This window comes from Molothrus aeneus, chromosome Z, assembly GCF_037042795.1.
Source record: "Molothrus aeneus isolate 106 chromosome Z, BPBGC_Maene_1.0, whole genome shotgun sequence".
NCBI lineage: Eukaryota > Metazoa > Chordata > Aves > Passeriformes > Icteridae > Molothrus > Molothrus aeneus.
Window position 1 is genome coordinate 47,469,423 of NC_089680.1, and position 26,949 is coordinate 47,496,371.

The following is a 26,949-nucleotide window of genomic DNA, read 5'->3' on the forward strand; positions in this document are numbered from 1 at the left end:
AAGAGCACTAATGTGGTTCCTCACATCCTGCTCCCTTCTCAGTGCTCAGCTTCTCAGTGTGGGCTAGAGGGGCTTAGTGTGTTTTTACTCTTAGATGCCTTGAGCAACAGGTGATGGACTAGGAGGGCTTTTTGTGTGGCTTTGTAGCAGAGGAGAACTCTGCAGGCTTTTTTTGGCATTATCTGTAGAGAAGGTGTGGTTCTGTGCATGAACTCACAAAGCAGCCCAGGGCACTGCTATTGTGATGTCAGCGGCCGCATGGCAGCGTTGTCAGGCAGAGTTGCTGTGCCGAGGCCCGGAAGGGCTCAGTGTGCAGAGCAGCTCTGCGGCACGCTCACTGCAGGGGAACCTGCTGATCGACGAGGTCTCTGCCAGCAGGACTCTGAGTTTTTTGGTTTTCTCCCTACAGGCTTTGTCCCTTGCAGATTGAGCAGCACTGCTCCAGCCATGGAGGGAGTGTGTGCTGCAGCTTTCACGGCTTTTACCGTGGCTTATTCCGGGTACTTTTTCACCCACCTGGCATGTAAGTAGCTGTTTTTGTTCAGTGCAGCATATGGAAACCCAAATGCCACACAGAGGCCTTCAGTTGGGTAATGCCCCTGCTCACAGCTCCAGCTAAGAAGGGCGTGTCTCTAGCCAGTGGGGCATGGGCAGCATTTGTGATGTAGCCTGCGGGGATTCCGCTCCTGCCGTGCCACAGCCTGTGGCAATGGAGTCTGGAGTCTCCTCACTTTGCTGGCTCAAGCAAGACAACTTCCAGGATGGGAAGACTGGGAGAGCTTGGCAGGCGTCCACAGTAAAAGCTGTGCACTACTCTCCAGGACTGAGGCAAAGTCCCTCAGTTCAAGGCTTCTTGTCTGCATTCCCTCATCCCAGCATGTGCCTGTGGAACTTGACACTTCCTGCGCGCTAAAAGAGCCATTTGTTCTGTGATGAAATCGCAGAATGAGCTTGGTAAAGGCCTCTGAGATAGACATTTCTGAGGAGTTCTTGTATGCTCCCACACACAGGAGCTGTTCCTGTGCTGTGTCGTGATAGAACTGCCACCATGGCTCAGAGGGACTTGGGTGAAGCCTCCCTGGGGAAAGGTTTTCAGTAAGCTCACGGCAATTGCTGCATGCAATGTCTTGAGAAGACTGAAATAGAGGAAAGAGAGGAGCTGTAGCCGCTGCTGGGTGAGGTGGGGCAGAAGCAATGACTGTTAGAGAACCACTTGTAGACTTTCTCAGTCTCAAGTTTCTATGGGTTGAGTGGCCAAAGAGGAGAAAAGGTAGACACCAGGCAGTATTTTGTGCTGCTGTTGTCTTGCTTGCTGTGTGCCACAAGGGATGCTGCTGGAGTGGTGTAGTGAAAGCAGAATGCTCTGTCTTTGGGTTGACTTTTGGGTGGGCATGGCCAGCACAGGCAGTTTTCTTAGAGCATCTGGTTCTTTTTCCCTTGTGTGTTGCAGGTCACATCAGCCGTGCCTGGAGAGAATCCGGTCTTTGGGTGAGTGGCAAAGGAGCCTCTGGCCTTGGTAGCATTTGTCAATTGTGGAGCAAGGTGTGAGCTGGGCCTGTTGCGGTCTGGTGCCAGCCTGGCTGGATGAATGAAAGTACAGCCCAGGCCCTTTGCAGCAACAGCAGCAGCAGGAGGACCCAGGGCTGTTTTCTCCAGTTCCTTTCCAGAACTTTTAAGCAGCTGAAAGTGGTGGCTGCCCTGATGGAATTTCTCCTGCACAAGAGAGCGCAGTGCCATCTAGCTGGCCCATTTTACTGGAGTCTGAGCACCTTAGAATCCCATTTCTCTGCAGATGCTTTCTCCTGAGTGCATCTGGGTCTAGAGCTGAATATAAAGGAGGTTACGTGTCCCTGACACTGCTGTCTGTCTGCAGAGCCCTAAGGGAACCTCGGAGCCTCCAGTGGCTGTGTGTCTTCCTGAAGAAGAGGCCCAAGGGGAGGAAGATGCCCAGCAAAGTGTACCTGCTGCCACTGCAGGGCCTGAGCATGCAGCATCAGTAAGTGGCAGCTCTGGGCAGTCCTGTGGCTGGAGCAAAGCATAGCTGCAAGTTTCTGATCAGACAGCACCTCCCGTGCCTGGCATGGACCATGCTGAGGGCTGGAATCTTTCCTGCCCTTCCCGCAGGCAGTGAGGCCTGGAACTTGGAAGTTCAGGGATCACCTTCCTACTGTTCTGAAAGGGGCTGTGAATCTGTCTTAGCAAGAGATGGGAGGTAGCATTAGGATGTCTTGGCATGCTGCTGGGGTACAAGTGAGGCCCTTGGTGGCCAGTGGCTGTGCAGGCTCCGTGTCCCCAGTGAAGAGAGCAGTGCAAAGGTGCAGTTCAGAAGCTTGCAGGATATGAGGAGACACTGTCCCCAGGAGGGACCTGGCCCTGCGCAGAGAGCAGCTGTCAGTAGCTAAAGGAACAGCTGAGATGCAGCGGGGCCTGTAGCTGAATATAGGTGAGGTGGTGAATGCCAGGTTCTTTCCTGTCCCTCATGCTGCTGTGTGTCCCCAGAGCAGAAGGGCAGCGTCAGCACCTGCTCTGGCTGCCTCTGCACCCGAGGAAGAGGCTGAAGAGGAGGAAGGTGCTCATGAACCTGCCCCTGCTGTCAGCCCAGGCCCAGAGCAAACATCATCAGTAAGTGCCTGCTTTGGTTAGCAGCGTGTGTGGTGCCATTTTGTCCGTGGTGTAAAAGCAGCCTTTGGATTTTGGGCCTTGAGCTGGAGAAGCGGGCTGCAAAAGCTGAGAGGTGAAGAGCCCTGGCTGTGGCCAGCAGCATCTTCCCAGGGGCTTGCATTTGAAATGGGATGGCAGGGGCACCTCTGCCAGGCACATTTGTGACCTCACTCCTTTCTTTTCCCAGAGCTCCACCTCCTCTGTCCTGGCACCTGCAGGAGCTGCAGCAGAAGGCTCTGAAGGAGCCTCCAGTCCCCAGGCTGGCAAGTGCAGCGTGAGCAGCTCGTGCATCTGGAGCACGAGTGGCTCCTCTGGCAGCAGAGAGCAGCTGGGAGAGAGGACAGAGGACAAGTGCCTGGCCATGCTGAGTACGTCCTTTGTGATCCTTGTCTGCTGGAGCAGTGCCCTGTGTGTGCGTGTGTCGGCATGAGCTGTCCCAGCTCCTGTTCCTCCTCAGCTGAGTGCCAGCTCCTGAGGCCTCCACACAGGACCTGTTGTTGTGCTTTGAGGTGGTGAGGGGTCACTGGGGTGTTGCTCCTGCCTCTGAGAGCAGCTCAGCCTGGCTTGGCTTTGCCTGAGCTTCCCTGGAGGCAAAAGGCAAACCAGAGGTTGTTTCTGGCTGAGCAGGAGGCCGTGACCCAGCCAATGAGTAGGCCTCAAGGAGCTCCTGTGGGGCACGGCCAAGGTCATCTTCAGAACTCGGCCTGTCCTAAAGGCTGAGGCACCTCATTCCTAAGGCCCAGCACAGTAGTTTGGAACATGAGCTGCTGCTCCTGAAAGGCAGAAGGCCATTGTTTAGGCAGAATTGTCCTGCTTAAAGCTGCAGATTGTGCTTCTGCTGGAAGCACTTTGCAATATTCTTGCTGTTCTGCAAAGGGCAGCAGTTGGGAACAATTGATTCCAGGAGCCAAGATGCCTTTGATGTTTGCAAGGATTAAAGCTTTGGTTGAAGGTCACAGAGTGTTGATTGCCAAGAACAGCAAGGTTTTGTTATTCCTGCTGCCCTTAACATTTCTAGACAACAACCAGTTCTCTTGGTTACAGGTTTCTGATCCCTGTATCCTCTGACTGTTTCTGCACGTGCTTAGATTTTAGTTTAGACTTCTAGTTTGGTGCGGGCCATCTGTGCTGCAGGGCTGCTCGTCTTGCTGCTGTTGTTTCTGAGGTGGTGGCGGTGGTGGTGTGGTGGTGTTGTTGTTTGCCGATTGCCTGAGTTGAAAGGGCCCAGAGTCGCAGAGAGTGGGGCTGCCTTTCTGATCTGCTGCACGGTGGGATCTCTTTTGAAGTGAGCATCTTTCCTTGGGATTTTTACAGAGATGCTGGTGAGCGAGGGAGATCCTGAGGCTGAGTACACAGAGCTGGAAACCATTGGCAAAGGGTGAGCGCAGCCACAGTTCCTTCTTCAAAGGCAGGGCCTGTGCATTTTGCTGGTGTCACATCTCCCCAGAGCGACGTCAGGCAAGCTCCAAAGCTGTTCAGACACTGCGTTAGGATGATGCCTGATGATCTCTCAGTACTGGCCAGCATTTACAGCTGTGGTCCGAAGGCATGGCGGCAAAGACACCTGGATGCTGGCAATGTCTTTTCTGCGGCAAAGAGCAGCACCTGGCAGATCTCCTGTCCCTCAAGTCTGTTGCACCTGATTGCCGCTCTTCCTAGGAGAAAGCATTTTTGCATGTCTCAAAAGAATACAGAATGCGTGGGAATGAAAGGAGGAGAAACTTTGTTGCCTCAGAGGTCAAGTCAGCAGCTGACAGCTGTCAGGGAACAGCTCTGGGTAACATTTCTTTCCAGTATTTTGCTGAAACCAAGATTCAGTGGTCTGGATGGCCACCACCTAGTCTAGCAGGCAAAAGCAGAAAGGAAAGAAGCAGCTCTCTTTTGTAGCTGAGGTGGCAAAAGACAAAGCTTTGTCAGGGCAATGGCCAGTGCCAATGCACTCCAGAGGAAAAGGCATCATCTGGCTGATGGCAGAACCCTGGTGGATCCTGTGGGGTTTAGGCCTTTCCTGCAAAGAATCCACCAAGCTGTTCCCTTTGAAAGCCGGCTCTGCTGACTGGAAATGGGACTGATTTGCAACATTTTCCCTGTGAGAAGCCAAATGTACAAGAAGTCTCCAGAAAAGCAGAGTCCTCCAGGTGTCTGGTGCACCGAAGAGAAGCAGCTGACAACAGCTCTGGACTCAGAACGCCGCTGTCCAAGGATCCTGTGTTTTGAGGACTTCTCCATTTGTGTGTGCAGCAATGGAAGCCTTTCCCTGCTCTGGCTGTGGCTGCAGCTGTGGCCGGGCACTAACTTCCTTGCAAGCTGGAGAAGGGATCTGTGTCTGGAGGCTTTCCTCCAATGGCTGTTCCGTGGCCTCAGGCTTCTCAGAAGGCCTCAGTAGTGGTGCTTGAGTTTGGCAGACAGGCTCCAAGGAGAGGTGGGAGAAGGCCCAACTGGCAAGTTCCTGGAAAAATCCCACACATGTATACAGATACAGAAAGAGAAAAGGGGGAAAAGACCCAGACGAGAATCTGTCCTATTCCATTTACTGTTTGCCCCAGGACTTATTTGCCATTGGACTGCAGTGTCTTGCACTGGCAGGGACTAAAGGACTTCTTCTTTCTCCGCTGCTGTTTTGTTTCTAGGGGTTTCGGCACGGTGTGCATGGCAGTGGAGACTGCCACAGGAGAAGAGGTAAGCGCCAAGCAGCGCCGCAGCTTCTGCAGCTCTCGAGTGCCCTCCCCTCTGCTGTGAGCTGTGGCTGAGCTTTGGGTGGCCAGGAGAGCTTTGCTGCAAAGGCAGATGAAGTGCAGAGCAGTGTCCGCCTGCCAAATACAGTGGGGACAGATTTTGTCCTTCTCAGCTGCCCCTGGGAATGCAAGGAGGCCAGAGGAGGACACGCTGGCTGCGTCTTAGTGCCCAGGTGGTGTCTCAGAGCATGGCACTGCCCTTTGGGGCTGCAGGGTTCCTGAGTTCTCTTTTCTGGCTGTTAGCAAATACATGGGAATCGTGCTGGTAGTTCTGTAGGCACCTGCAGTGCTGCCCTTGGAACTGTGCTTAGACAGAGTGGTCTGCAAGGAGACTCTCAAGGGCCTAAGCCCTGCTCATAGCCCGGTGTATATCCCTAGATGATCATGGCATGGGTTATTTCTTTTTACAGTTAGGCAGTAATTGCAAACGTCAGTGGTGTGAAGAAAAGTATTTGAGTGGAGCAAAATGAAAATTCCTGGAGTGAGGAAGTGCTTGGATTGTGGTTTTTGGAGGTGTCCTTAATGATGTTTTCATCATCGTGGACTTTTTTCATCGTGAAGTATGTAGGGTTTTATTTCTTAGGAGGAATAGCCCTCAGGATGTTGTTAGGACAGCATTTTATCTGCCACATCTCTAACTGTTTGCTTTGTTGTTGTGCAATGGAGAATGCGAGTGACTGCTGGAGTAATGATCAAATCCCCTAGAAGTGCCAATGGTTTCCCAGCAGTTTTGCTCCATTTTTACTGGCACAAAATGGCTTCCTGCTTGCAAGAGGTGTGTGAATGAGCATGGGGATGATAAAGTAAGGCCATGGGAGAAGACTGGCCCTGGGCACAGTGAGTGTTGTTAGACGTCTGAGGTGGAGAGCTTAGAGCGTGTGTCTGCCAGGTTTCCAGGGCAAAGGGTATGTGGCTCTGTGTCCTGGGAGGTGCCCGAGCAGGCGGTCTGATGTCCTGTCACAAGGCAGCTTGGCCCAGCCCAGCACTATCATCCCATAATCACTGTCTCCATGTTGCCCTTGTGGTCCTGTGCCACAGACTTCTTTGGTTCATGGTTTTCCATGTCGTTTTAGGTGGCCATAAAGAAAATTAGTCTCCTGCAAGAGAGCGGCAGCGAACTGTGCCTGAATGAAATCCAGGTCATGCGTGGCAATAAGCACGCCAACCTTGTCAACTATGTAGACAGGTGAGTGGTTCTGCTGTTCTGCTCTGAAAGGTCATTCACATCCTGCAAGCCAGAGGTTCAACCACTCCTTTGGTGGATGGCAGAGGATGGAGCTGTTCATTCCTGTTTCTGGGCTGATCTACAGTGTCTTGGGAGGAGATTGCATTGGGGCTGCATTACTCTTTCCTGGCATCCCGAGTTTGAAGGGCGCTTTCAAAGGCCGGACTTGGCCCTATCTTACTGAACCAACAGCCTCAAAGTTCCTGTGCTCTCACCCCATGGTTTTGTTGGGTTTGGGGTTGGATTTTTTCCCCATGGGTCTGAAGTGCTGCCAAAGCACTGCAGATTGTATTTCCCTTGGCCTGTTCGTTGGTGTGGATATACCAAGCAGTGTTTTAGACTGCCCAGAGTTCAAGGCCTGTAGAGCGTAGTGAATGACTGCTCAATTCCTCCTGTCTTCCTCTGAGAGAGACACAGAAAAACAAGAATCCATCCGGTGGTGTGAGTGCACGCCTTCATCTCCAGGCTGTTGTTTCCTCCTTTCAGCTACCTGCTGGACGAGGAACTCTGGCTCGTCATGGAATACATGGATGGAGGTTCCTCACACGATGTTATCAGGGAGACTCGCCTGGCAGAAGGAGAGATAGCAGCTGTCTCTCGGGAGGTAAGGGATGGTGCCTGTGCTTCCCACGCCTTGGTCGGGATGGTCCTTCCAAATGGGTGATAAGGAGAGGAGAGATTTCATCTTCTGAGCCTCCTTGCTGCCTTTCTCTTATGACTGGCAGTAGCAAGAGCATCTGAAGTGCCTTCCAGTGTTCCTGCCCTTCTTCTCGTGTGTTTGTGTTTGCCTCTCTAAACTCTTGCCTGGAGCCTGTGTGTGCTGCATTCCTTCCCCGGACGGGCAAAGTTGCTGGTGGCACAATGTAAAATAAGTGGCACAGACAAAGATACACACTGGGCTGTCATGGAGCTCAGCCTCGAAGAGAGCCTTGCACCAAAGGGGTGTTTGCAAAAGCATCCACTCTTGTCTGGCTGGAGAGAGCACAGCCACTGCAGCAGTGCTGCTGCAGTCTGTGGTTGCAGGGCAGTGGCCGGAGGAACAATTGTCTTTTCTCTTTCAGAAGCAAACACACCCTCACTTAGAAAGGCACTGCTGTCCTCGTGTTGGAGCAGCAAGCTCTTGCCCTTGCCAGCAGCCTGTCGTGCCATGGCTCAGCATGGCCCAGGAATGTTGCAGTGTTGCAGATGTGCCACTTCCCCGCTTGTGGGATGAAATCCACTTAGGCTGGTGTTTCTTTTTCCTCTCTCAGTGCCTGCAAGGCCTGGATTTCCTTCACTCCAAGCAAGTGATCCACCGAGACGTCAAAAGCCACAACATTCTCCTGGGTCTGGACAGATCCGTCAAGTTGGGTGGGTGTTGTGTGCCAGGCTCAGCCGTGGCAGGCTGCGGTGTGGGGCTGCCTTTGGGTGACTGCCGGTTCCCTGCAGTGGTGCCTGTGGCAGTCCAGGCTGCCCTGCTGCAAGCACAGAGCACAGCCCCAAGGTGCAGGGAGGTGTTGCTGGGAAGAAGGGCTCAGGAGTGCCTTTGGCTTGTGCGTGTGTCCCTTCCCAAGCAAGGCACTTACAGTCTAATAGCTTCAGGGCACTAAAAGCCACTGCCTGAAAGCTGGGGCTTTTGCTAAGTGGCCAATTCGGTATTTCCTGGGCTGCAGGCCAGAGGAATGGCAGCATGGCCCCTTGATGGCAGCCGGGTTCCACGCTGCCCTCTTGGACATTGGTACAGTGGGGATTTCTTTGGTTTGCTTTCCTCATTCATGCTGGCCTGTTTTTTCTCCTCAGCTGATTTTGGCCTTGCTGCTCAGCTGACCGCTGAGCAGAGCAAACGGAGATCAGCTGTTGGGACCACTTACTGGATGGCGCCAGAAATCTTCACCAGGAAGCTCTATGGCCCCAAAGTGGACATCTGGTCCTTCGGCATTGTGGGGATCGAGATGGTGGAAGGGGCGCCTCCTTACCGGATGAAAACCTCCCACACGGTGCGCTGCAACTGCTCTCAGATACTGCTGTCACCCAAACACAATCTGCTCCCATTCTTCTGCCTGGCAAGCTTGCTAACACCTGGAAATGAGAGGTTCCAGGCTGCATAGTCTCTCGTGCTCCTTGTCCAGATCATCCCCTTGCCATTTCAGTGCACGAACCGCACAAAAAATGGTGATGCCTTTTGCTTGACGGAAGCTTTGACAAAAGGGCAAAGCTGGGCTTTTAGTCCCCATCAGCCAGTGAAATCAGGGGTGAAGGCAAGAGCCTTTGCCTATTGGACTGGCTATGGCTGCCTGTGGCTTTGTGTTCTTTCAGTAGGGGTAGGAAAGGTATCTGCCAGGCTCTGGCAGGGAGTAAAGTGCCACAGGAGAGTGGAGCCTGTCCCGTGGGGTGTGTGTGAGCAGTTTGGGGTGCGAAAGAGACAGGCAGAGTGTGGCATTTCCTTCTTCTCTAGGTTCAAGAGCTGATCAGCAGCGGGGGCAGGCCGAAGCTGCAGAAGCCCAGGCAACAGTCAGCGTGGTTGCGAGACTTTCTGCACTGCTGCCTGGAGAGGGACGAGGACAGGCGCTGGTCTGCCCAGGAACTGCTGCAGGTAAAAGGCAAAGCGGCTGCAGGCTGCGCCAGCTGCCCGCTGCCAGGGGCTCCTCATCTGCTCAAGTCCAAGGCGTCTGATGGGGCCCGCTCCTAAGAATCTCCAGTCTGGGGGCTTGCAAAGGAAAACAAAGGAGAATCCTGGCCTAGGATGCCTTGGAAGGAGCTTTCAAGGTCACCTAGACCAAATCTCCTTAAGCTGAAGACATCTGGATTCACGGATTTGTGGGATTGGGAGCATTTTGCCTCATGTAGCCTCCTCCTGGATGTGGAGACCGTGGTGCCCAGAATGCCCTCCTTTTCTTCTTTCCGTGTCTTTCTGGAAGCCAGAGAAAGCCTGTTTCAGCCAGTGAGTTCATGTTTTCTTTTTCTCTTTGGGCAGCATCCGTTTGTAACATCAGCCAAGCCGACCACCGACCTGACGCCTCTGATCATGGCCACACAGCAGTTTATGGCCAACAGGAGATACTAGCCCTGGAAGAGGCCATTGTTGTTTTAGGAGTTTGTAGTTTGTAGATTATAGCTCGTAGTTTGTAGTTTCTAGATTATAGCTCATAGTTTGTAGTTTGTTGAGACTGGTAGTCAAAATAAATACTCTAAGAAATGAAACCTTCACTGTGCTGGAAGGGTCCCTTTGTTCTCACCCTGTGAATAAGCTCTAAATTTGCTTCTGAATGGTCAGGTGTTTCTTCGATGTGGGAAGACACATGGATGGGATTTGTGGCACGGTTTGGAAGCGTGCAAAGGTCTTCTTCCTTCAGTGCCTCCAGGCCACAAGCTCTTGTGGAGATACAGGCATTGCAGCTGTGACTAGAGGAGCAGAGTAGGGCAGAATGGAGCAGAGCAGTGGTGTCACTGCTGGGGATGCTGCTGTGGCTGTGGGCAGAGGGGGAGGGAGCCGGGCTTCTCCAGGGGCTCAGGCGCAGGTGAGTGTCCAGCAGGAAGGCAAGTTCTGCCACGGGAACCAAGGCCAACATGAGGGAGTGAAAACTTGTGCAGTTGGGACCTGCCTGAGCCACTGTGGAGGCCTGTGGGCCTGCTAGGGCACTTCCTGGGGCTGTGGCCTGGAAGAATGTCCCCTAGACTTTAACCTCTCCCCTGGTCTCCTGTTTATTGTTTCAATATACATTTGATACCGTGATTATTGAAAATCATTTACTTTGCTTTGTTTGCTGGTAACTGACGGTATATTTGACTACCATTTAAATTTAAATTTTAGTTGCACAATATTTGATAGACTTCCTTTCCCAGTTTTCCTGTTCCACCCCTGCTTCCTTGAACCCATTGTCCCTGGGAAGGACAGGCCGGGAGATGGAACCTGCTCAAGAGCAAGCACAGGCGAGCCACCAGCCATCTGCCATCTCCCCTCCTCTTCTGACCCCTTGCCAGGATGGCCCTGGCAGGCATCCTGGATTCTACCCTAACCCACTTTCTGACTGCCCTCAACCCTGCCCCTGCTTTCTTCTTGTATTAGCAGTCCCCCATTTTTGCTGCAATACGTATTTCAGAGATCAGAGCTACAATAAAAGTTGAGAAAAAAACAGCTGGAGGACCGACTCTGTTGCCCCCACAGGAGTTCTGTGCCCTGCACCACCGGAAGGTTCCCCCATTCTAGTCCCCCATGAAACCTTTTCTTTTGACTTGTGTGTTTGCTGAAGGCCACTTGGGAAAGGTTCCACCATAAGTCTTTTGGCTTTGATTTTCTGTTCTCTTTTGTTTTGTGGGTAAGTGAGGGGGAATGAAGTGGCGGGGAGCCGTCTGGGACTCAGGGCCTGAGAAGTGAGGGGAAATGAAAATTGTATTTACTTCTTGTTTGCTTATGTCTGCAATATCAACCCACCTGTTTATTGTAATTCCCAAGTTTAGTTAAAATCTACTAAGTATTGTGTTGGTTTTAGCTATAAGAAGATATTATTTTTACTATGATTGTTATACCTTTCATTTTAAATAAAACAAAAAAGGGGGAGTGTGGGGGTTTGTCCTGGAGGGCACGGGCCAAAAATGACCACACAGCCACACATCAGACAACAATGACCAACACCAAGGCTCAGGAGAAGAGAAGCCACAATGGATGACAGCCAGAAAACTTATGGTGAGCTGATCATGAAGTGGAGAGGAATCTGGGGCCAACTGGGAGTGGCCATGCAGATCAACAGCCTGTCTGAACCTGTCTCAGAGCAGAGGGAAAACAGGTGATGGCTTTGGGATGGGCACCCAAAGCTGCCAACACTATCCCCCAATGCACCATCCAGCACCAAGAGAAGACTTGCTTAATTTTTTCAGTATTTTATCCAATTACTCTTTGTTTTTTCTTTTGGCTAGTTTCAACTTCTGTACATAGTCCTCTCATTCCTTTGAGATTTCTACCTCTGCCTTTCTTTGCACCTTCCCCTCCCTGATTGTCAGCTGAGCTATTTACAGATGGCTTTTCTCACCCACCTGGTACCTGATGTGTGTGCCAGCACCAAAATAATTCTCCTTATTTTGCCCCTAACTGCCTTCTCTTTGGGGCACTGTCACAGCTGGCAAAGCTTCGGTCTTTCACATGTGTTTTTTGGCCAGTAAGTGGGTAAGGGCTGGCAAAGCAACTTCCTAAGGCCTACAGAGCAATGCACTGCAAGCCAGACCTGTTCTCTTTCAGGCAAGGCTTCTCTGAAAGGACTTCACAATTCCCATCACAGAACTGAGGCACTGTTGACAGAGCACTAGACTGTGAAAGGCTTTGAAAGGGGATAGGAAGCTCAGCTTGCAAACGAGACACAAGAAGCTTTCTCCCCACCAGACTTTTGGCATGCCAATAGCAGTGCTCCACGCTGGCCATGCGTCCCCAGGACATTCCCCATTTGCACACCCCTCCTGCTGGCAATGGACTCACTTTGGCTGTCATGTGGGGCAGAGAAGGGAAGAGGCAGCCAGAGAGGGATCCTCTCACTGTCTTTCAGAAAATGACAGCAGAGCAGCCTTTCTCAGGAACGTCATCTGAAATGACTTCAGAGTCGCAATAGTCTGGATTGCCTCAGGGGTGGGGCTCAAAGACATCACAAAACTCAAGAGGCTCCAACCTCCTCAGCGTATCCTTGCAGTCAAGCTACTGGCTTCAGACCAAATACCTTTCCTGACTTCACCTAACCCTTCAGTGCTTCTCAAACCCAAAATCTTTCTTCTTGTCTTCAGTCAGCCTAACCACTTCTGCCTTCTATGTCCACAGCTGGAGAGAGCTTTCCAGCTGCCACCTCTGCTCCTCTGTCAGCCCCTTTTCTCCCTGCTTCCAGGGGCCACCAACAGTTCCACATGCCTTTCTTCTGCACAATCATGCTCTACACATCCCCCACCAAACCTACACATACTTGCCCTGGTGGAGTAATTTTCTGCTTTGCTCTGAGGCGATAGGAAGATGTCTCAAAGTTTTCCTAAGAAAAGTTTAGGGAGGAATCTTCCCCACCCCCTGTGGCAACCAGAGAGAAAATACAAAAATTTCTCAATAGTGCTTGCACCAAATGTATATAAAACACATGAACATGAATGTCTTAAAACTTAGCAAGATAAAAACATGGGAACACTCGATGCAGTGAAGAACAGCAGTTCTTCAGTCCTGTACCACTTCATCTTTCCATGAAACACCTCTCAAAGAAGAAAAGTCAGTCCCACTTGGACCTACTTCATACACAGGAACTATCCACTTTTGTGTTCTCTGCCTGAGAAAGTTTTGGTGATGCTTTAATCAAACCTGCAATTAAAGTCTGTATAAAGAAATGTAGAAGACATCAAGAAAGTGACAATCACTAATAAAACGTATTTGGCAAGAGTTACCTTCTTTCAAATATCAAGTACCTTACCAATACTTAGTCCGTCCCTAAGGTGAAATCCAATCCCTGTATCCTGTTTCCCTCAGGTATCAGCTAAAAAACCTATCTGCTTCATAACACTGATCACATATACTTTTCCCAACTATCTTCCAAAACTATTGATATATTTACAATTTTGTTAGCACGAATCACAGCCATTTATCACATCAGTGAGACCAAAACAACAAACTTGCACCATGATGAAAGCATTTTCTCCTAAGGGTTACAGATTCTCTAGCAGCAGCATTTCTGCCTCCAGGCTCTGGTGGCAGACAAGGCTCAATGCCCACGGCTGCCAGAAGGAGGCACAGGAGGAGCAGTTTGCAAAGCTTCCTTGAGAATACAGGGAAAATGAGTCTCTACTTATTGCCCAATTTCTTTCCAGAGAGCCTCTTGGGATATTTGAATTCACCACCTTCTCCCAACTCACGTTTTGGAGGTGGTGCCGAGATTTTGTTTTCTCAGCCTTCATCCATAAATTTTGAAATAAATTACAATAACACTGAAGGAGGTGAACGGGACATCCCCTGTTTCTCATGCATTGCTTGGGGGTTCTCCCCTCTCCAAGGGGTCCAAACTTTGCAAACCACAGCTTGTTCCCCAGGCAGAAGACCAGGGCTTTTCACCATGTGCTTCCTTCTCCAAAAGATTTATTTCATTCCTCCCCAAGAGAAAAATTCCCCAAACATTCTCCATTTCTTTGGGATCATTGTTAATTTTCCCGTGTAATTCAACCACTTCTGTTGCAGACTGACGTATCACTCCCTCCCAGACTCTGCCTCCTGAGGAGCGAATTCCTTCTTTATCCGCGGGGAGGGCTTGGGATGAGAAGGAGGGGAGAAGATGGGCTGTGCACAGCGGAACCTGTCCTGCAGGGAGCAGAGGAAGGTGACATCCCCTCGGCGCCGTCCCGCCTCTGTGTTTGGGAGGGGCGGGCGCAGTTTGGGCTGAGGGGCGAGGTTGGGCTTTGAGGCATTAAAGCCCTGCCAGGGGCTGCGGGCCTGACCTTGCAGTCAGGGAGGCCCGGCTGTTCCTGGAGTCTGGAAAGCGCTGGTTCCAGGCCTTGCCCAGCAGTGTTAAATTGCAGCTCTAAGGCTCTTTGGCTTTGCAGCAGCGTCTTTCAGTGGTTTCTCATGTTTTGGGGGCTGCCTTCACCCCAGCATTCAGTTCCTGCTCTGGCCTGAGGCCGCCTATTGTTTCAGGCCCTGAGGCAATTTGCAATTGGTTCAGCTCCTTTTCTAGCTGTTGGGCAACATTCAGCTCTCTGAGTCAAACCTCCATGCCTATGGCTACCAGGCATGGTCCTTCCCTGGGAATGTTTAATTTTCTTCTGCCAAAGGTCACCTTTTCTGCACAAGTAACTGCGGATGGTGCCAGTTTCCCTCAGTCCCCCTCTCTCTTTCGTGCTGGGCAAGTTTTTATTGAAGCTTTTAGCAAGTCGGTCACTGGAGAGCAGTTCAGATCAGTTTCTGCGTGGGATTCCATTACTTTTGTGCCAGGAAATAGCAGCTTTGAAAATTGATTTCTCCTTTATTATGTCACCAGCAGTTCCTGCTGTATAAAAGGCCCGTGTCACCTCAAGAGTACCCTGCTTGCTGTGCCAATTAAGATGTAAGGCCCCAACAACGTTGCTCTATGAGAGACTTTAAAAGGACTTAAACTTGTTCAAGTACTCTGAGTTAGAAAAGCAGGAGAAATACTGACGAGACGTTCTCCAGGAGCTGGAACAACAAAAAATCCTTCCCGGGCAATTTTTGAGAATCAGAGAACTTTGAAGGCAAAAAACCCCTTTGAGCAGGATTCAATCAACATAAAACTTTCCATGAAGCATTAACTTAGCCCATTCAGCTTAACAAAGTCTAAGCCTGATAGATTTTAAATTTCTCAAAAATCTGAGAGGATGGAATTGGGAAAAGAAAGAGCAGGAGAGAATGACAGAAAAGAACCAACATAGCTACCACTCCTGGTTCCAGTGGTGTTCAGCTGATAGAAATTCCAAGAGGAGGTAGGGTCAAGAGATGTGGTGGCCACACATCCTGAGGTAAATAGCCTTTGGCTTTCCTGGGGCCTTCCCCCACATGGGGCTGCCACTCACCTGGCCATTTAGGAGCTGGGTTAGGGGCTCCAGACACAGCTGTGGAGCCTTGCCTCTGGTGTGCCAGGGATCAGCGGCCACAGCTGGGCTGGGATGCAGGCCTGGGGGTGTGGGGCGTGCAGAGTAGGGCATCGCCTCAGCAGAGCGAGGCTTGGTCTGCCCCTTTCCCCACCTACAAGCGCCTGAAAGGGCTTGAGCCAGCAATGTCCTCCAGTGTCTCACAACAAGGTTTCCAGGTTCCTGTGCTTCTTGGTTGTCAAGACTCCAGAGATTTGTGGCTGGATATTAAGAAACTTGCACATTTGCTTCCTTCCCAAAGAGGCATCCTGAGCGTTGTTTTTTCTTTCTAAGGCCTTCCCTCCTTTCTATGTCCTCATCTTGAGATAGTCCTGGGAAAGCCTCTCCTCTCTCCCCTTCTCCACCACAATGGAGGGGGACAATGGAAAAACCAATCCATGAGAAGCTGAGAATGTTAGAGTTATAATGTAGTGAGGGGGAAAAAAAAAAAAGTAGTAGACAGCAATAGGAAGAAAATTGTGCGAAAGAGGTAATGGCTTAAGCAAGAAAGGTGCAGTGTCACACGGGGCCGCTGGAGCAAAGACAGGATGGCCAGGGCTTACAGCATGGTTCTGATGGTAGATGGGGGCTGCTGGTGCTGCCGGGAGCAGCTCTGGACCTGCAGTGGCAGTTTGCTGCTCCCTCTCTGCGGCAGTGCTGGTGGCAGTGGCGATGGTGATGGGTGTCTGTCTCTCCCTGCGGAGCTCTGTTTGGCACTGCCGCTGCCATCGTCCGCCACGCCGGGCGTGTCCGTGGGAATGGGATCTGCCGCTTCGCTGCCTCTTCCTACCAGCCTGCTGGGCTGCACTTGGCTTGGCTGCACTCCCTTTGGGCTTGGCTGAACTCACTTGGTATCAGTGTCAGCACTCTGGCTTGCCTTGTTCTGCTGGAGAAGAAAAACAGTCCCACATGCCCCCCTGGCCCTGATGGTTTCAGCTGTGTGTCAGAGCTGTCACTTCAGTGCCACCCATCTCAGCCCTGTGTCCTAAAAATTACTGTGGAAGGACAAAAGTGGGGGGAAAAAAGGTGGTGGTGCTTTGATGCCAAGGCCTCTCTGCTAGATTGAGTCAGAGAGAAGGATCCTCCTTGCATTTCCTGTCATGGCGTTTCCCTGCTGAAATCCCAGCCACGGCTTTGATGTAAAATGTTTTGAATAACAATGCTGAAAGACGCATGGCCTTGTCTCTCTTCCTAGGATAAAACTCTAAATGTCATTGAAGTCGTGCTTCTCCCTGTTTGCTCTTGGTATCTCTGCTGGTCAGAGTGACCCTGAGATGCGTTAGAAAGTCTCTTTCCCCAGCCCGGCAGTTGAAGAAGGAGTCGGAACTCTTCTGTTCTTGGTCTCAAGGTTGTTTATTGTTTCTTATCTATAATATTCTTTCTCCGACCCGCCAAGGTCTGTCTAGCAGGTTGGGTTGAGGCACACTGCCCACCTCAGAGGCAGTGTTGTCTTTTTATACTAAAAACTATGTGTACACTATTTACAATAACTTCCCAATACCTATCACCTATGTGAGACAGTGAGCTTCTTCTCTAAACCAATCTAAAAGTGCCATCATCACCCAGAAGATGGAGGCTAGGAAGAAGGAGGAAAATGGACAAGGTACATCCAAATTCCTGCATTTTGAGACCCCCGAGCCGTCATTTTAAAAACCTCAAAAATCTATTTTTCACCTGGTGACAAACTACCTATTATTCTACTTAAACTCTTTTGACTTGTAATTCTTCATATCAAGATTGGTGATTGTTTTTTCCAAGGGCTAAATCAAAGGCACAGTCATCTTGGGTTCTGTGCCAAAGTCTCTGAGCCCTGGGCAGCGGCTTGAGCCCTCCAGGGCAGGCAGAGGAATTTCCTGGGTTCTGATAGTTTGCTGCTTTCTAGAACTAAGGGAGGTCCCGCTGGAAGAAGCCTTCTGGTTTTTGCTCGGAAGCAATAGTGGCCAAGGAGCACTAATGTGGTTCTTCACATCCTGCTCCCTTCTCAGTGCTCAGCTTCTCAGTGTGGGCTAGAGGGGCTTAGTGTGTTTTTACTCTTAGATGCCTTGAGCAACAGGTGATGGACTAGGAGGGCTTTTTGTGTGGCTTTGTAGCAGAGGAGAACGCTGCAGGCTTTTTTTGGCATTATCTGTAGAGAAGGTGTGGTTCTGTGCATGAACTCACAAAGCAGCCCAGGGCACTGCTATTGTGATGTCAGCGGCCGCATGGCAGCGTTGTCAGGCAGAGTTGCTGTGCCGAGGCCCGGAAGGGCTCAGTGTGCAGAGCAGCTCTGCGGCACGCTCACTGCAGGGGAACCTGCTGATCGACGAGGTCTCTGCCAGCAGGACTCTGAGTTTTTTGGTTTCCTCCCTACAGGCTTTGTCCCTTGCAGATTGAGCAGCACTGCTCCAGCCATGGAGGGAGTGTGTGCTGCAGCTTTCACGGCTTTTACCGTGGCTTATTCCGGGTACTTTTTCACCCACCTGGCACGTAAGTAGACGTTTTTGTTCAGTGCAGCATATGGAAACCCAAATGCCACACAGAGGCCTTCAGTTGGGTAATGCCCCTGCCCACAGCTCCAGCTAAGAAGGGCGTGTCTCTAGCCAGTGGGGCATGGGCAGCATTTGTGATGTAGCCTGCGGGGATTCCGCTCCTGCCGTGCCACAGCCTGTGGCAATGGAGTCTGGAGTCTCCTCACTTTGCTGGCTCAAGCAAGACAACTTCCAGGATGGGGAGACTGGGAGAGCTTGGCAGGCGTCCTTGTAAAAGCTGTGCACTGCTCTCCAGGACTGAGGCAAAGTCCCTCAGTTCAAGGCTTCTTGTCTGCATTCCCTCATCCCAGCATGTGCCTGTGGAACTTGACACTTCCTGCGCGCTAAAAGAGCCATTTGTTCTGTGATGAAATCACAGAATGAGCTTGGTAAAGGCCTCTGAGATAGACATTTCTGAGGAGTTCTTGTATGCTCCCACACACAGGAGCTGTTCCTGTGCTGTGTCGTGATAGAACTGCCACCATGGCTCAGAGGGACTTGGGTGAAGCCTCCTTGGGGAAAGGTTTTCAGTAAGCTCACGGCAATTGCTGCATGCAATGTCTTGAGAAGACTGAAATAGAGGAAAGAGAGGAGCTGTAGCCGCTGCTGGCTGAGGTGGGGCAGAAGCAATGACTGTTAGAGAACCACTTGTAGACTTTCTCAGTCTCAAGTTTCTATGGGTTGAGTGGCCAAAGAGGAGAAAAGGTAGACACCAGGCAGTATTTTGTGCTGCTGTTGTCTTGCTTGCTGTGTGCCACAAGGGATGCTGCTGGAGTGGTGTAGTGAAAGCAGAATGCTCTGTCTTTGGGTTGACTTTTGGGTGGGCATGGCCAGCACAGGCAGTTTTCTTAGAGCATCTGGTTCTTTTTCCCTTGTGTGTTGCAGGTCACATCAGCCGTGCCTGGAGAGAATCCGGTCTTTGGGTGAGTGGCAAAGGAGCCTCTGGCCTTGGTAGCATTTGGCAATTGCGGAGCAAGGTGTGAGCTGGGCCTGTTGCGGTCCGGTGCCAGCCTGGCTGGAGGAATGAAAGTACAGCCCAGGCCCTTTGCAGCAACAGCAGCAGCAGGAGGACCCAGGGCTGTTTTCTCCAGTTCCTTTCCAGAACTTTTAAGCAGCTGAAAGTGGTGGCTGCCCTGATGGAATTTCTCCTGTACAAGAGAGCGCAGTGCCATCTAGCTGGCCCATTTTACTGGAGTCTGAGCACCTTAGAATCCCATTTCTCTGCAGATGCTTTCTCCTGAGTGCATCTGGGTCTAGAGCTGAATATAAAGAAGGTTATGTGTCCCTGATGCTGCTGTCTGTCTGCAGAGCCCTAAGGGAACCTCGGAGCCTCCAGTGGCTGTGTGTCTTCCTGAAGAAGAGGCCCAAGGGGAGGAAGATGCCCAGCAAAGTGTACCTGCTGCCACTGCAGGGCCTGAGCATGCAGCATCAGTAAGTGGCAGCTCTGGGCAGTCCTGTGGCTGGAGCAAAGCATAGCTGCAAGTTTCTGATCAGACAGCACCTCCCGTGCCTGGCATGGACCATGCTGAGGGCTGGAATCTTTCCTGCCCTTCCCGCAGGCAGTGAGGCCTGGAACTTGGAAGTTCAGGGATCACCTTCCTACTGTTCTGAAAGGGGCTGTGAATTTGTCTTAGCAAGAGACGGGAGGTAGCATTAGGATGTCTTGACATGCTGCTGGGGTACAAGTGAGGCCCTTGGTGGCCAGTGGCTCTGCAGGCTCCGTGTCCCCAGTGAAGGGAGCAGTGCAAAGGTGCAGTTCAGAAGCTTGCAGGATATGAGGAGACACTGTCCCCAGGAGGGACCTGGCCCTGCGCAGAGAGCAGCTGTCAGTAGCTAAAGGAACAGCTGAGATGCAGCGGGGCCTGTAGCTGAATATAGGTGAGGTGGTGAATGCCAGGTTCTTTCCTGTCCCTCATGCTGCTGTGTGTCCCCAGAGCAGAAGGGCAGTGTCAGCACCTGCTCTGGCTGCCTCTGCACCCGAGGAAGAGGCTGAAGAGGAGGAAGGTGCTCATGAACCTGCCCCTGCTGTCAGCCCAGGCCCAGAGCAAACATCATCAGTAAGTGCCTGCTTTGGTTAGCAGCGTGTGTGGTGCCATTTTGTCCGTGGTGTAAAAGCAGCCTTTGGATTTTGGGCCTTGAGCTGGAGAAGCGGGCTGCAAAAGCTGAGAGGTGAAGAGCCCTGGCTGTGGCCAGCAGCATCTTCCCAGGGGCTTGCATTTGAAATGGGATGGCAGGGGCACCTCTGCCAGGCACATTTGTGACCTCACTCCTTTCTTTTCCCAGAGCTCCACCTCCTCTGTCCTGGCACCTGCAGGAGCTGCAGCAGAAGGCTCTGAAGGAGCCTCCAGTCCCCAGGCTGGCAAGTGCAGCGTGAGCAGCTCGTGCATCTGGAGCACGAGTGGCTCCTCTGGCAGCAGAGAGCAGCTGGGAGAGAGGACAGAGGACAAGTGCCTGGCCATGCTGAGTACGTCCTTTGTGATCCTTGTCTGCTGGAGCAGTGCCCTGTGTGTGTGTGTGTCGGCATGAGCTGTCCCAGCTCCTGTTCCTCCTCAGCTGAGTGCCAGCTCCTGAGGCCTCCACACGGGACCTGTTGTTGTGCTTTGAGGTGGTGAGGGGTCACCGGGGTGTTGCTCCTGCCTCTGAGAGCAGCTCAGCCTGGCTTGGCTTTGCCTGAGCTTCCCTGGAGGCAAAAGGCAAACCAGAGGTTGTTTCTGGCTGAGCAGGAGGCCGTGACCCAGCCAATGAGTAGGCCTCAAGGAGCTCCTGTGGGGCACGGCCAAGGTCATCTTCAGAACTCGGCCTGTCCTAAAGGCTGAGGCACCTCATTCCTAAGGCCCAGCACAGTAGGTTGGAACATGAGCTGCTGCTCCTGAAAGGCAGAAGGCCATTGTTTAGGCAGAATTGTCCTGCTTAAAGCTGCAGACTGTGCTTCTGCTGGAAGCACTTTGCAATATTCTTGCTGTTCTGCAAAGGGCAGCAGTTGGGAACAATTGATTCCAGGAGCCAAGATGCCTTTGATGTTTGCAAGGATTAAAGCTTTGGTTGAAGGTCACAGAGTGTTGATTGCCAAGAACAGCAAGGTTTTGTTATTCCTGCTGCCCTTAACATTTCTAGACAACAACCAGTTCTCTTGGTTACAGGTTTCTGATCCCTGTATCCTCTGACTGTTTCTGCACGTGCTTAGATTTTAGTTTAGACTTCTAGTTTGGTGCGGGCCATCTGTGCTGCAGGGCTGCTCGTCTTGCTGCTGTTGTTTCTGAGGTGGTGGCGGTGGTGGTGTGGTGGTGTTGTTGTTTGCCGACTGCCTGAGTTGAAAGGGCCCAGAGTCGCAGAGAGTGGGGCTGCCTTTCTGATCTGCTGCAGGGTGGGATCTCTTTTGAAGTGAGCATCTTTCCTTGGGATTTTTACAGAGATGCTGGTGAGCGAGGGAGATCCTGAGGCTGAGTACACAGAGCTGGAAACCATTGGCAAAGGGTGAGCGCAGCCACAGTTCCTTCTTCAAAGGCAGGGCCTGTGCATTTTGCTGGTGTAACATCTCCCCAGAGCGACGTCAGGCAAGCTCCAAAGCTGTTCAGACACTGCGTTAGGATGATGCCTGATGATCTCTCAGTACTGGTCAGCATTTACAGCTGTGGTCCGAAGGCATGGCGGCAAAGACACCTGGATGCTGGCAATGTCTTTTCTGCGGCAAAGAGCAGCACCTGGCAGATCTCCTGTCCCTCAAGTCTGTTGCACCTGATTGCCGCTCTTCCTAGGAGAAAGCATTTTTGCATGTCTCAAAAGAATACAGAATGCGTGGGAATGAAAGGAGGAGAAACTTTGTTGCCTCAGAGGTCAAGTCAGCAGCTGACAGCTGTCAGGGAACAGCTCTGGGTAACATTTCTTTCCAGTATTTTGCTGAAACCAAGACTCAGTGGTCTGGATGGCCACCACCTAGTCTAGCAGGCAAAAGCAGAAAGGAAAGAAGCAGCTCTCTTTTGTAGCTGAGGTGGCAAAAGACAAAGCTTCAGGGCAATGGCCAGTGCCAATGCACTCCAGAGGAAAAGGCATCATCTGGCTGATGGCAGAACCCTGGTGGATCCTGTGGGGTTTAGGCCTTTCCTGCAAAGAATCCAGCAAGCTGTTCGCTTTGAAAGCCGGCTCTGCTGACTGGAAATGGGACTGATTTGCAACATTTTCCCTGTGAGAAGCCAAATGTACAAGAAGTCTCCAGAAAAGCAGAGTCCTCCAGGTGTCTGGTTCACCGAAGAGAAGCAGCTGACAACAGCTCTGGACTCAGAACGCCGCTGTCCAGGGATCCTGTGTTTTGAGGACTTCTCCATTTGTGTGTGCAGCAATGGAAGCCTTTCCCTGCTCTGGCTGTGGCTGCAGCTGTGGCCGGGCACTAACTTCCTTGCAAGCTGGAGAAGGGATCTGTGTCTGGAGGCTTTCCTCCAATGGCTGTTCCGTGGCCTCAGGCTTCTCAGAAGGCCTCAGTAGTGGTGCTTGAGTTTGGCAGACAGGCTCCAAGGAGAGGTGGGAGAAGGCCCAACTGGCAAGTTCCTGGAAAAATCCCACACATGTATACAGATACAGAAAGAGAAAAGGGGGAAAAGACCCAGACGAGAATCTGTCCTATTCCATTTACTGTTTGCCCCAGGACTTATTTGCCATTGGACTGCAGTGTCTTGCACTGGCGGGGACTAAAGGACTTCTTCTTTCTCCGCTGCTGTTTTGTTTCTAGGGGTTTTGGCACGGTGCGCATGGCAGTGGAGACTGCCACAGGAGAAGAGGTAAGCGCCAAGCAGCGCCGCAGCTTCTGCAGCTCTCGAGTGCCCTCCCCTCTGCTGTGAGCTGTGGCTGAGCTTTGGGTGGCCAGGAGAGCTTTGCTGCAAAGGCAGATGAAGTGCAGAGCAGTGTCCGCCTGCCAAATACAGTGGGGACAGATTTTGTCCTTCTCAGCTGCCCCTGGGAATGCAAGGAGGCCAGAGGAGGACACGCTGGCTGCGTCTTAGTGCCCAGGTGGTGTCTCAGAGCATGGCACTGCTCTTTGGGGCTGCAGGGTTCCTGAATTCTCTTTTCTGGCTGTTAGCAAATACATGGGAATCGTGCTGGTAGTTCTGTAGGCACCTGCAGTGCTGCCCTTGGAACTGTGCTTAGACAGAGTGGTCTGCAAGGAGACTCTCAAGGGCCTAAGCGCTGCTCGTAGCCTGGTGTATATCCCTAGAAGATCATGGCATGGGTTATTTCTTTTTACAGTTAGGCAGTAATTGCAAATGTCAGCGGTGTGAAGAAAAGTATTTGAGTGGAGCAAAATGAAAATTCCTGGAGTGAGGAAGTGCTAGGATTGTGGTTTTTGGAGGTGTCCTTAATGATGTTTTCATCATCGTGGACTTTTTTCATCGTGAAGTATGTAGGGTTTTATTTCTTAGGAGGAATAGCCCTCAGGATGTTGTTAGGACAGCATTTTATCTGCCACATCTCTAACTGTTTGCTGTGTTGTTGTGCAATGGAGAATGCCAGTGACTGCTGGAGTAATGATCAAATCCCGTAGAAGTGCCAATGGTTTCCCAGCAGTTTTGCTCCATTTTTACTGGCACAAAATGGCTTCCTGCTTGCAAGAGGTGTGTGAATGAGCATGGGGATGATAAAGTAAGGCCATGGGAGAAGACTGGCCCTGGGCACAGTGAGTGTTGTTAGACGTCTGAGGTGGAGAGCTTAGAGCGTGTTTCTGCCAGGTTTCCAGGGCAAAGGGTATGTGGCTCTGTGTCCTGGGAGGTGCCCGAGCAGGCGGTCTGATGTCCTGTCACAAGGCAGCTTGGCCCAGCCCAGCACTATCATCCCATAATCACTGTCTCCATGTTGCCCTTGTGGTCCTGTGCCACAGACTTCTTTGGTTCATGGTTTTCCATGTCGTTTTAGGTGGCCATAAAGAAAATTAGTCTCCTGCAAGAGAGCGGCAGCGAACTGTGCCTGAATGAAATCCAGGTCATGCGTGGCAATAAGCACGCCAACCTTGTCAACTATGTAGACAGGTGAGTGGTTCTGCTGTTCTGCTCTGAAAGGTCATTCACATCCTGCAAGCCAGAGGTTCAACCACTCCTTTGGTGGATGGCAGAGGATGGAGCTGTTCATTCCTGTTTCTGGGCTGATCTACAGTGTCTTGGGAGGAGATTGCATTGGGGCTGCATTACTCTTTCCTGGCATCCCGAGTTTGAAGGGCGCTTTCAAAGGCCGGACTTGGCCCTATCTTACTGAACCAACAGCCTCAAAGTTCCTGTGCTCTCACCCCATGGTTTTGTTGGGTTTGGGGTTGGATTTTTTCCCCATGGGTCTGAAGTGCTGCCAAAGCACTGCAGATTGTATTTCCCTTGGCCTGTTCGTTGGTGTGGATATACCAAGCAGTGTTTTAGACTGCCCAGAGTTCAAGGCCTGTAGAGCGTAGTGAATGACTGCTCAATTCCTCCTGTCTTCCTCTGAGAGAGACACAGAAAAACAAGAATCCATCCGGTGGTGTGAGTGCACGCCTTCATCTCCAGGCTGTTGTTTCCTCCTTTCAGCTACCTGCTGGACGAGGAACTCTGGCTCGTGATGGAATACATGGATGGAGGTTCCTCACACGATGTTATCAGGGAGACTCGCCTGGCAGAAGGAGAGATAGCAGCTGTCTCTCGGGAGGTAAGGGATGGTGCCTGTGCTTCCCACGCCTTGGTCAGGATGGTCCTTCCAAATGGGTGATAAGGAGAGGAGAGATTTCATCTTCTGAGCCTCCTTGCTGCCTTTCTCTTATGACTGGCAGTAGCAAGAGCATCTGAAGTGCCTTCCAGTGTTCCTGCCCTTCTTCTCGTGTGTTTGTGTTTGCCTCTCTAAACTCTTGCCTGGAGCCTGTGTGTGCTGCATTCCTTCCCCGGACGGGCAAAGTTGCTGGTGGCACAATGTAAAATAAGTGGCACAGACAAAGATACACACTGGGCTGTCATGGAGCTCAGCCTCGAAGAGAGCCTTGCACCAAAGGGGTGTTTGCAAAAGCATCCACTCTTGTCTGGCTGGAGAGAGCACAGCCACTGCAGCAGTGCTGCTGCAGTCTGTGGTTGCAGGGCAGTGGCCGGAGGAACAATTGTCTTTTCTCTTTCAGAAGCAAACACACCCTCACTTAGAAAGGCACTGCTGTCCTCGTGTTGGAGCAGCAAGCTCTTGCCCTTGCCAGCAGCCTGTCGTGCCATGGCTCAGCATGGCCCAGGAATGTTGCAGTGTTGCAGGTGTGCCACTTCCCCGCTTGTGGGATGAAATCCACTTAGGCTGGTGTTTCTTTTTCCTCTCTCAGTGCCTGCAAGGCCTGGATTTCCTTCACTCCAAGCAAGTGATCCACCGAGACATCAAAAGCCACAACATTCTCCTGGGTCTGGACGGATCCGTCAAGTTGGGTGGGTGTTGTTGGCCAGGCTCAGCCGTGGCAGGCTGCGGTGTGGGGCTGCCTTTGGGTGACTGCCGGTTCCCTGCAGTGGTGCCTGTGGCAGTCCAGGCTGCCCTGCTGCAAGCACAGAGCACAGCCCCAAGGTGCAGGGAGGTGTTGCTGGGAAGAAGGGCTCAGGAGTGCCTTTGGCTTGTGCGTGTGTCCCTTCCCAAGCAAGGCACTTACAGTCTAATAGCTTCAGGGCACTAAAAGCCACTGCCTGAAAGCTGGGGCTTTTGCTAAGTGGCCAATTCGGTATTTCCTGGGCTGCAGGCCAGAGGAATGGCAGCATGGCCCCTTGATGGCAGCCGGGTTCCACGCTGCCCTCTTGGACATTGGTACAGTGGGGATTTCTTTGGTTTGCTTTCCTCATTCATGCTGGCCTGTTTTTTCTCCTCAGCTGATTTTGGCCTTGCTGCTCAGCTGACCGCTGAGCAGAGCAAACGGAGATCAGCTGTTGGGACCACTTACTGGATGGCGCCAGAAATCTTCACCAGGAAGCTCTATGGCCCCAAAGTGGACATCTGGTCCTTCGGCATTGTGGGGATCGAGATGGTGGAAGGGGCGCCTCCTTACCGGATGAAAACCTCCCGCACGGTGCGCTGCAACTGCTCTCAGATACTGCTGTCACCCAAACACAATCTGCTCCTATTCTTCTGCCTGGCAAGCTTGCTAACACCTGGAAATGAGAGGTTCCAGGCTGCATAGTCTCTCGTGCTCCTTGTCCAGATCATCCCCTTGCCATTTCAGTGCATGAACCGCACAAAAAATGGTGATGCCTTTTGCTTGACGGAAGCTTTGACAAAAGGGCAAAGCTGGGCTTTTAGTCCCCATCAGCCAGTGAAATCAGGGGTGAAGGCAAGAGCCTTTGCCTATTGGACTGGCTATGGCTGCCTGTGGCTTTGTGTTCTTTCAGTAGGGGTAGGAAAGGTATCTGCCAGGCTCTGGCAGAGAGTCAAGTGCCACGGGAGAGTGGAGCCTGTCCCGTGGGGTGTGTGTGAGCAGTTTGGGGTGCGAAGGAGACAGGTAGAGCGTGGCATTTCCTTCTTCTCTAGGTTCAAGAGCTGATCAGCAGCGGGGGCAGGCCGAAGCTGCAGAAGCCCAGGCAACAGTCAGCGTGGTTGCGAGACTTTCTGCACTGCTGCCTGGAGAGGGACGAGGACAGGCGCTGGTCTGCCCAGGAACTGCTGCAGGTAAAAGGCAAAGCGGCTGCAGGCTGCGCCAGCTGCCCGCTGCCAGGGGCTCCTCATCTGCTCAAGTCCAAGGCGTCTGATGGGGCCCGCTCCTAAGAATCTCCAGTCTGGGGGCTTGCAAAGGAAAACAAAGGAGAATCCTGGCCTAGGATGCCTTGGAAGGAGCCTTTCAAGGTCACCTAGACCAAATCTCCTTAAGCTGAAGACATCTGGATTCACGGATTTTTGGGATTGGGAGCCATTTTGCCTCATGTAGCAAGGTCCTGGATGTGGAGACCGTGGTGCCCAGAATGCCCTCCTTTTCTTCTTTCCGTGTCTTTCTGGAAGCCAGAGAAAGCCTGTTTCAGCCAGTGAGTTCATGTTTTCTTTTTCTCTTTGGGCAGCATCCGTTTGTAACATCAGCCAAGCCGACCACCGACCTGACGCCTCTGATCATGGCCACACAGCAGTTTATGGCCAACAGGAGATACTAGCCCTGGAAGAGGCCATTGTTGTTTTAGGAGTTTGTAGTTTGTAGATTATAGCTCGTAGTTTGTAGTTTCTAGATTATAGCTCATAGTTTGTCGTTTGTTGAGACTGGTAGTCAAAATAAATACTCTAAGAAATGAAACCTTCACTGTGCTGGAAG

At 51.7% G+C, this 26,949-nt stretch overlaps 2 protein-coding genes across 2 annotated transcripts; both read left to right on the plus strand.

Annotated features, from left to right (window-relative positions):
- The first annotated feature begins 945 nt into the window (after window positions 1-945).
- On the plus strand, window positions 946-9,664 carry LOC136569383 (serine/threonine-protein kinase PAK 3-like). Its single transcript, XM_066569779.1, has 13 exons — window positions 946-954; window positions 1,451-1,488; window positions 1,874-1,996; window positions 2,500-2,622; window positions 2,851-3,029; window positions 3,976-4,039; window positions 5,292-5,340; window positions 6,470-6,582; window positions 7,108-7,225; window positions 7,872-7,971; window positions 8,401-8,597; window positions 9,056-9,193; window positions 9,575-9,664. Exons 1-13 carry the CDS (start codon window positions 946-948, stop codon window positions 9,662-9,664), a joined length of 1,341 nt encoding a protein of 446 aa, XP_066425876.1.
- A 361-nt stretch (window positions 9,665-10,025) lies between these two features.
- Window positions 10,026-26,794, plus strand: LOC136569384 (serine/threonine-protein kinase PAK 3-like). The gene is given in 14 exon segments (XM_066569780.1): window positions 10,026-10,118; window positions 18,582-18,619; window positions 19,005-19,127; window positions 19,631-19,753; window positions 19,980-20,059; window positions 20,062-20,160; window positions 21,107-21,170; window positions 22,420-22,468; window positions 23,598-23,710; window positions 24,236-24,353; window positions 25,000-25,099; window positions 25,529-25,725; window positions 26,184-26,321; window positions 26,705-26,794. Coding segments are annotated over 14 exon segments (1,425 nt in total).
- Window positions 26,795-26,949: the final 155 nt, after the last annotated feature.